Source organism: Ornithodoros turicata, chromosome 1 (genome assembly GCF_037126465.1).
Source record: "Ornithodoros turicata isolate Travis chromosome 1, ASM3712646v1, whole genome shotgun sequence".
NCBI lineage: Eukaryota > Metazoa > Arthropoda > Arachnida > Ixodida > Argasidae > Ornithodoros > Ornithodoros turicata.
The window spans coordinates 52,371,865-52,381,841 of NC_088201.1; the positions used below are offsets into that span (position 1 = coordinate 52,371,865).

The 9,977-nt window shown below is 44.6% G+C and overlaps 1 protein-coding gene across 1 annotated transcript in view; it reads right to left on the reverse strand.

Moving 5' to 3' along the window:
• The window catches only part of LOC135378254 (zinc finger protein ZFP2-like), a 30,272-nt gene extending 20,559 nt beyond the window's left edge, over window positions 1-9,713 (reverse strand). The window contains exons 1-3 of the mRNA XM_064611229.1: window positions 9,640-9,713; window positions 9,299-9,560; window positions 7,940-8,262 (exon numbers count right to left, since the gene is read on the reverse strand). Of these exons, the coding sequence (XP_064467299.1) occupies window positions 7,940-8,262; window positions 9,299-9,560; window positions 9,640-9,655 (601 nt within the window). The 5' untranslated portion in view covers window positions 9,656-9,713. The remainder of the gene's footprint in view (window positions 1-7,939; window positions 8,263-9,298; window positions 9,561-9,639) is intronic.
• Between the last annotated feature and the right edge of the window lie 264 nt (window positions 9,714-9,977).

Genomic DNA, 9,977 nt, shown 5'->3' on the forward strand with positions numbered 1-9,977 from the left:
AAACCCTACAACACCAAGGAAGCGATGGGAACGTACAGGCTTGAGCTTCTGTGCATCAACCCAAAGAGGCAAATTTGTCATAGCCTTGCGGGTGAAAGAGAGCTCGACGCACTTTTCGGGTGAAAGGTCCATCCCACAGATGGACATTATTTAAGGCTAGCTGCAAACTACGCTGAATGGCTGGTCGTGACTTGCCTACGTCAAGGGCAACGTCATTGGCATACATAGAAAATGCTACTTTGCGAGAGATTATAGATTTTAGGCCCGCCATTACCACAATAAAGAGTGTAGGACTCGGCATGCTTCCTTGGGGTACACCTTGATGAACGGGATGCTTAGGGCTTTGGCCGTGGGATGTGTGTACAGCGACAGTTCGATCTGTAACGAAATCTTGGAGCCAGCGGAAGAGTCAACCAGATACTCCAAAAAAGCCTCAGGCATGCAGCACACAAATGTGAGAGACGGTATCATAGGCTCGCTTGATCTCTAGGAAAACTGATAGAACGATCCGCCGATGTGCACGACCATGTTGGACTGTAAAAACGATGTCGAGAACTGGACCCATGGAGCTTCGGTGGCGACGAAAGCCTGCAATTTTGTGAGGGAACGCACCTTGCTTTTCGAGCCACCAGTCGAGACGATGCAAAACCATTCTCTCCATTGGTTTTCCCACACAGCTTGTCAGGCTCCAAGGGCAAAAAGAGGACAAGGCATTTGGGGGTTTGCCTGGTTTCAGGATGGGGAGAACTAATGTGTCCTTCCAGGTAGATGGTAGGGATTCGTGTTGTTGTGGGAATATTTGTATGCCAACACTTCCACATCATGCTAGTAGATCTAGCTCACTGGTGAACATTAGAAGCAACACAAATAGCATTCTCCGCAAGAAACATTTTACAGGAAAGTCTACACTCTAAGGCAAGGGTCAGAAGAGGTCAGATAACCCAGAAGCCAAAGGGCAGTATATTGTTAATATATGTTTGTATGTGTGAAATACTTGAAAATATATCGAGAGAACAGAACTCAACTGTTAAAGTAATCCTGAAGTATCACCAAGATGAAAAACGAGAAAATAGAGACAACTGATACATTACCTATTACAATCATGACAATGGGGATTATTTGATCTTTGATAGGGCAAAGTCTACATTGGCTATGATGGACCATACACAGGTGGTAAGGTGAACATGGTAAAACATGGCTGGTCAAAGTGAAGGTGAGATGATTACAGTTGTATTCTCAGGCTGTGACACATCAACAGGTACGTCATGCTTAGTCCCTGTGTTTCCAGGGTTTGTCACGTTATTTGGGAATTGGAGGCAACTATTAGGTTTTAGAGTCATAAAATTGGGCAATGTAGGCTGAAAAAACAGATCTTCAGCTTGCTTAGCATTCATCCCATATAGGTGACTGTATTTGCACTTTATCAAGCATGTTTTCTTTTTTTTCTCTTCTGGTTTTATCGTGAGTGGCGACATTACAAATCTGGGGTAAAAATGGGCCTTACCATATTTAAGCCTAAGACACAAGGCTCTAATTATGCTGATCACATAAAATGGATTGAAATCCAGTATCTTACTGAATTCTATTCGAATGACCTGCTCCACAACATTTCATGCGTGTGGAACATGGAAAAGGTTGAACCAACAGTAATAACAAGAGCTTGGTTTTCTATAGCAATGATCACTGTACTCTTTTTCATGCAACATTATTTCCATTTTGGATTCAGCCTAATACAGTGAACTTGTGATTCCATTCCCCAGACTGAACACTCTCTCCTGTGGACATTCAAAATAGATCCCAACGCACATGTCCTGATATGGGTATCAGATAGACATCTCTGGGAGCTACATGAATGGACGTCCCTAACCGTACACGCATGAACACGCCGTTTGGAGAATTGTCCGAATAGGGTCCCTGACGGGATGTTGCAGGGAGTATTATGAGAGGAGAAAGAGACATGGCAAGCTGTGTCGTGGCGTGAGTTCGACCTTTGCTGAACCAACTGAATGCCTCAAATCAAAAGCAGTAAGAAACACAGACGTTATCATTATAGGCTAGTTCCATCTCAAATCGAACAATCCGGTACACTTGATGTCTCGAATGAACGGGAAAAAAAATATATGTTGAAGCCCTCGGTGAGTTAGAAGAAATAAACGCTTTCGGAATTCTCTGCGCTGTGCGGTTCGGGAAGTAGGAGAGGAGGAAAAAACTGCCTCTCATAAGACGATGTCGTCGTCGCGCGGGTTTGAGCGTTCGCTACAAGGCTAGTTCTTGTCGCATTATAGAAATTTCTTGATCTGGCTTTAGACCACTTAGGGCACAATAGGATCCTGCTTTGGCAGTGCTGTGTCTGTTTTTGTTTGTCTACAAAAAAATATCGAAGTTGACTCAAAGTGCCGAAAAGCACCATATTCACTGCAACTTTGCGGACGATGTACAAAACTGATAAGATTGAGCTTTATGCCGCTTAATTTGTCATTCATGTGGCTATCGAATCATGTATAATTTGTTGCTCTACTCTGTAAGGAACGTAAGTAATACCTCTTTCAGTAGCACCATACCACCGAAAAATGACGAATTTCGGAAGCCTTTATCTAAAAAACCCCACCAAAAACTTGCCTCGAAAATTTTATATGTTGTAGGTAGGTCCTTAGACTATGCACAGAAGAAAAATCAAAAGTCAGACTTTATTGGTAGGCGCACTGTGGATTTTTTGCCAGCCCTATACGCGGAGCGCATTGAAGCCGTGGCACCGTGTCCCGCGTGTTGCAAAATGGAATTTTCCAAAGGGACTTTCAACTTCTGTCTTCATATAAAAAGTAATTGCTATCATTTGAAACCGTTCTGAGCGCTTGCGTTTATAATAGTGTTGTAATTGCTGAATGTAGATTGTGGAGCAACCATATGTGCTCACATTTTTTGCGGGATGACACATGCATTGCAAGTGCTGGGAGCCCGTGAGGAACAGAATGCTTTAGAATATTTTTGCGTCTTTATAAGAGGTATATTTGTCCACGGTGATCATATCGAAGCATATTTACAGTACACAGAATAACAAGAACTTGACAGCGAAGAAGACAAGGTGACGAAGGTAAGAAGGTAAGAAGGTAAACGTAAGTTATGCAAGTAAAAGTAAGTTATGCAGAGCATTCCGGGTGGATGAGAGTGCTCGTGTCATGAACTGTGGAAGCCACTTTCCTTAATGTTACTTTTGATGGCAGGTTCTTGTCAGATTTTCTTTCATATGTGGGCAACATTGCTGCGTGTTGTGATTCAGCCACCTTTGCTGTGAAGTACTTGAAGCAGCTTCTGCATAGCTGGCCCATTTCTGTTACGCCTTCGGCAACCACAGTCTTTATGGCAGCTACGCCGATCTCCGAAGCAAAGCGAAATTTTTTTGGCTATAGCACTTTTTTCTTGTGTATGAGGCGGTAGTCAGCGAAATCCACACAATCAGCACTGTACAACGAAGAGGCCATTGAGGTAGATGCCAGGACGACACACTACAGAAATGCAGATGTCATCGCACACTCTGTATAAGGGCACTCCGTGCACTTCTGTAGTCGAGAAGTGAGTGAAGCGTCTTCTGTGTGTAGGCGAAACTTTGCGCAAGGTGTCTTCAGGGAGTAAATGCGATCAGGACCTTCCCATGGTCGCAGCATGTCGAACCGTATAACATATTGGACAGCAGCGCCAGTCGGGCTGTTTCGGCAAGGTTCACAAAAGGTACCATGAATTAGCCTTGAGTGTGTGCATATGACACTACACAGCAACATTTTCCTCAGTGCAATTTCCCCCGTCCGAGGTCATTGGGCCGTAGTAAAGGAAATGTTTAAAAGAATACTGGAAGTCACTGCGTCCCTCTTGCCATAATACGTACAGTAAATATGCTTGTTTAGAATAACCCTGAACAGATATACCTCTTACAAAGATCATTCTGTTCTTCCCAGGCTCTCAGCACTTGCAATGCATGTGTGACATCCCGCAAAAAATGCGAGCACATCTGGTTGCTCCACAATCTAGATTCAGCGATTACACCATTGTATGAGCGCAAACGCTCAGAATCTTGAAAAGGAAACCTTGAAACCTCAGAATGGTTTCAAATGATAGCAATTACTTTTTATATGAAGACAGAAGTTGAAAGTCCCTTTGGAAAATTCCATTTTGCAACACGCGGGACACGGTGCCACGGCTTCAATGCGCTCCGCGTATAGGGCTGGCAAAAAATTCACAGTGCGCCTACCGATCAAGTCCGAATTTTGATTTTGCTTCTGTGCCTAGTCTAAGGAACTACCTACAACATATAAAATTTTCGAGGCAAGTTTTCGGTGGGGTTTTTTAGATAAAGGCTTCCGAAATTCGTCATTTTTCGGTGGTATGGTGCTACTGAAAGAGGTATTACTTACGTTCCTTACAGAGTAGAGCAACAAATTATACATGATTCGATAGCCACATGAATGACAAATTAAGCGGCATAAAGCTCAATCTTATCAGTTTTGTACATCGTCCGCAAAGTTGCAGTGAATATGGTGCTTTTCGGCACTTTGAGTCAACTTCGATATTTTTTTTGTAGACAAACAAAAACAGGCACAGCACTGCCAAAGCAGGATCCTATTGTGCCCCAAGTGGTCTAAAGCCAGATCAAGAAATTTCTATAATGCGACAAGAAATAGCCTTGTAGCGAACGCTCAAACCCACGCGACGACGACATCATCTTATGAGAGGCAGTTTTTTCCTCCTCTCCTATTTCCCGTACCGCGCAGCGCAGAGAATTCAGAAAGCGTTTATTTCTCCTAACTCACCGATGGCTTCAATATTTATTTTTTTCCCGTTCATTCGAGACATCAAGTGTACCGGATTGTTCGATTTGAGATGGAACTAGCCTATAATGATAACGTCTGTGTTTCTTACTGCTTTTGATTTGAGGCATTCAGTTGGTTCAGCAAAGGTCGAACTCACGCCACGACACAGCTTGCCATGTCTCTTTCTCGAGTCTCTAGATCTCTTCGATTTGAGATGGAACTAGCCTATAGTGAGTTAATATGCCAAGCAGTTCTTCAGTCCAGTGTTATCGGTATACACAATCACATTAAACTTGAACACTTCACCCTTTAGTTTGACTCGCGGGCAAACAGGGCTCTCGAATTTGTGGAAGCGCGCAAGACAAGCAATATATAGTATCTGTTTTCACTTTGGAAAGGTATGCCACTGCCTTTCCAAGTTCATAGTTCTAAGAGCTTTTTGCGTTTTAAAGCTTCATGCTCATTGTCCGCAACAGAAATACTATAAAGAAACAAAGAGGAGCAACTGAGAAAGAAAGATGCAGTGGCCAAAGCTGAAACAAAATGGCAGAAAAAAACGCTAGTAGGAATCTGTCCACTTACGCAGCAGCTCAATAAGCAGTATCAATAATAATGAGAAAATACAGGGCCCTGAGTATGTACTCAAGTAAGTCTGTGCAACGTCCCGGCCTCTCCGTGTAACTTCCTGTGAGGACAAACGATGGATATTTGTGGGAAATCCAAACCGTGGCCACTCGGAGAAGTGGGGGACGTCTGTCGGGAAAAATGTCTGTCTCCCAGGGAGATCCGAATTTCCGGGAAAGGATATCCCCAGGAATACCACAGGAAGTTTTGTTCCGTTTGGGTCACTATGCACTGATTTCACAATGGTTTTCTTTCCCTGCCATCATTTTGAATAAAGACACAGCATGATAGAGATCTCCTGAGAGGTATGCCACATCAACAACAACATGCAGGTTATGCCTCTTGTAGTTTTAAAATTCGATGTCACTATGAGGGGCTTCTCCACACTACAAGCAAGTTACGTGAACATTAAAGGAGCATTAAAGTGGTATCTAACATGGCCAAAAACTGCTGTCATCTTGTAAAGCAGTATGTGAAAAGCATTCCCACAAAATATTTCTGTCCAAAGTTGTTTCACCACGGCGCAATTAATTTGGAAAATCGCTGCCACCGTGACAGGCCGGAGCGCTCCAACTGCAGACCACACCCACTCTACTGTGACGTTTGTGGTAGAGAGCCCCTCATTCGTTCATTGGAAAAACTGTCTGCTACGAACATTGCAAGCTGTTTCTTGTTGACTTCTATTCTTTATATGATTTATATCACGTTTTCTAACAAAAAACAAAGCATATATGCAGCCTGAGAAAATAAGATTACGATCACAAGAGTAATATATCCGTGGCTTCTGTGGAATCTCAGAATTCACAGTTTCAGAAAGCAAGCGATGGCGGCGGTATTGTGGCGCCACCCGTTAGCCACTGAACCAACTGCGCGGTGAAAACGGTCGGACAGGCTGCACACTGTCGGGGAGCGCTGGGTTTTCGCTGTACAAGCGCAGTTAATTTCGGACTGCACCACTCGTTCTTCCTGTGGTGTCTGCGGTCCCAAAAAATCGTGGTTGTGTCGTGGACAGCCTTCAAACTCTCCGTTTCGGACATCACGTAGCCGGAGAACGCATGGCGTCTCCGAAGCGGTAGCAGACGCTTCGGCCTGAGCGAAGTTGCTCACCTCGATTATGTGATCCCAGGTCCAATGAGAAGCGTCCTCACCACTTGCGTCACAGAGTGACGCGCGTGGTGGCGCTCATCACGTGCCTATCGTGAAGGCGAGGGAGGGCGTTTCGCGCACGGGAGGTTCGGGGAGCTATTGCAGGCGTCCCAATTTCTCTACGGTTGCACTATTTGTGGGAAAACTGTTTTCGGCCGTCTAACATTCCATACTGACCAAAAACAGAAACAAAGTTGTGGGCCTCTAGACTGCTCCTTTAAGAAAATGTTATAAGCCTGCAAGAAGGTGAAGAGCATGTTGGTTAGTGCTGAACATGGTCCCTGTCCGTGTGCGTCCTGCAACATTTCAAGAGTCAAGTACTGTTTACCAAACGTTTCTACGCAAAGCCAATTTGCGCACATACTGTACCACATTTACACACGATCAACGTGCCTGTGTCATTAATACAGCCCAGACTCGGGCGCCCAAATGTCGATTCTTTTATCCAAAGTTATTTCACGCACTGACCCTAGCAGCACAGGTGGCACATACCACCACAGCTAGTGTAGTGCAGCGGGAGTGCCAGTTTTCCTCACATAATGAACACACACTCTACAGCGGTACACCAGTGGGTTAAAAAGGTACATTAATTATGCTAATAAATCCAGTACTGTAGATGTCATTATTCGTGTGGAACTATTTTTGACCTGGACAAAAAAAAGTACCCATGAATGGCATATCTCACTTTAGAAATTTAATAATGAAGGTGAGCACTGCACAACACCCAGTCAACATACTGCACAGTCCCTAGCCTGATATAAGGCGTAAAAGCCAGTAAGGTCTTTTTATGAGATTAGCCACCATTGCAGGCTTTCTCCTGGGGTTACTAAGAGAGCTCGTTCTAGAAAATTGTGCTTTTGTTCACTAATCCGGTCAGTGACCAAACCAGGAACTAGAAACACCGGGACATGCTTTCCTGGAAAGCAACCAGACCTGAGATTGTCCCCTAAATGCGACAGGAGCGAAGACCTGGTCGATGGGTCCCAGACATCGCTTGCGGATTTAGGTTCCCGCGAATCTCCTTTCGGGTCAGCTGTACCCATAAACACAAAAACAATTACGTCTACAGTAAATTGGATGCAGAGAATAGTGCAAAGTTGGGCCCGTTGGTACACTGCAGTTTAAAGGCCAGACTAGAGATAAGGAGACCAGCGGTAAGGAGACACGGACGCAGGAGGGAACAAACATGTATACGCATGTTGATAGTCCAGCATTCGTGCTTGTTCCCTCCTGCGTCCGTGTCTCCTTACCCCTGGTTTTAATCTTCAACAACTGGATGCAAATACACGCTCAAACACAGGTCCTGTAAATAATGGCCCGAACAGAACACCCTCCACACTAACTCTGGCGTTTAAACGGAGGCTCACCATTAGTGGAAGTGACTGCAGGTGGTGCAGAAGTAGATGACTCAGCAGAAGCAGGAACTATGGGAGCACGAACGGGAAGAACAGCAGGACCTGTACTTAAACACGATTCGCTGCTTGGATTGACAGGTGTCAGAGTGTGGACAGTCTTATCCTGCGTCCCGACATCCTCCACCGTAGCTTGAGAGTAGAGCAGCGCATCAGCAGCATCAAACGTGGTTGCTGACGGCTCCCATAGAGAACTATGGGCAGAGGATGGACTCTCTGGCAGCATGTTGCACAGAAACGTTTGAACGCTGCTGCTGTTGGTGAACATTTCTTCATTCCTGAAATCATGTGACCGCTGTCATAGAGCACAATCCTCTTTTTTTGGGGGGGGAGCAGGTACTATCCACTAACTGGTGGCTTCCTTGGAAGCCCAACATGCGAGTTAGGGTTCTTCAACATGTGAGTTACGATCACTTATCAAACTTTTCACCAATAACTGCATCTGAGATGAAAGTTTAGTCTCAAAACATAGGGACTCCAGTGTAAAGCTGCCCTGTATCATGTAAAGTAATATGGTCTTATAATGGGCCTCTTTCACAAACACGTCGTATCCTAGCGGCTCTCGAACGAAGTATGCTCGGCTCGCGTCAAAACAAATCCACAAGGGTAGCACAAAGGACCAAAACCGGTCCGGAGTGGGGCCGACAAGCTCGCGCCATTTGTGCGGTCTCCCCACTTCTTTCGTCCCCATAGTGCCCCATATAGCGATCATACGCATGCGCATAGGCCATTGTGAAAAAGGTCCATTGCAATGAAGGTGACTGTGTCTACAGTTAAGAGACATGATTTTTTTTTAATTGACATGTTGTTCATTAACCTTTGTTTTTATTAGTGTATAGTAACAAAGTAATTGTAGCAGCTCAAAGCAAGATAATTCAAAATATATATATATATTTCTGTACTCCCGTACAGGTTAAAAATATACCGTTCTTTCACACAGCTTAAAACATTCATCATCAATTTTACAAAATTTTTGGGGGTGAGAGACGTCCGCCAGTGCATGAAGTAATGTGATATTCCAGGAAGGTAAAGGAGTGTGTAGACACCTTTGAATGTTCATACAGGGAACGGAAACGCGATTTCAACTGTACCTCTACATCTTGAGATCACAGAGAGTAGATTGAGATACATTATTCAATTTTTCATGTTCTAACTCTGACAATGTAACCATCGTCCGCTTCGAAAATACAGGAAATCATTAATTCGGGCACACGCCTCACAGGAAATCGGCAGAGCGTTCGCGGAGACTGCAGGTGTGTCACTTTCCTCCCAATGTTTAAAACGAATTGACACATAATGTAAACCTTACTCTACCTGCCGAATGTGCTCGCACACTGTTCCGGGAGAGTTTCGGTGGGCGACGTCGGGCAAGTTGTACTGCTGTGCTTTCCGTCGAGATAGGCATGAACTAAAGCGGCTGTGGACCCTTCGGGGTGGGCATTTGACTCAAACGATGACTCTTTCTCTTTCTGTTTATGTTCCAAGAAGGTCTCGATGTCGAAGAACCGAGCCTGACAGCGTCCGCAAATGTGAACATCGCTAGAAGCAGTGCTCACACTGCTTGTACAGCTACTACCTGTGACAATATAAGGAGCGATACATCGATGAAACACTGAAAAGTCATGAAAATATAATCTGAATCAAGGATAACTCACCTAATTTTTCAATCATTCTTTATGACATAGCGGGTTCGTCGGCAGAGCGGTGAATGAACTGATAGCACCACCACTACCACCACTACCAGCAGTGAGTGAGTGCACCTCGTCCCTTTTGACAGCCTTTTGAGTCAGAGCAGCGCCTCCTCTATTACAGAGTAATTGAGGAGGCGCTGGTCAGGGCAGACGTCAAGCGTCACAGGTGCAACAAAAAAGAAAAGAAAAATACATATATACACGAGTGCACTATATACAAATATCAACAAGAGTGTTTTGCTTTCTTTCTCTGTTCCCACTGTATTAGGTGGCGCTTCACTTGCATCAGCCGTTCCTCCTTC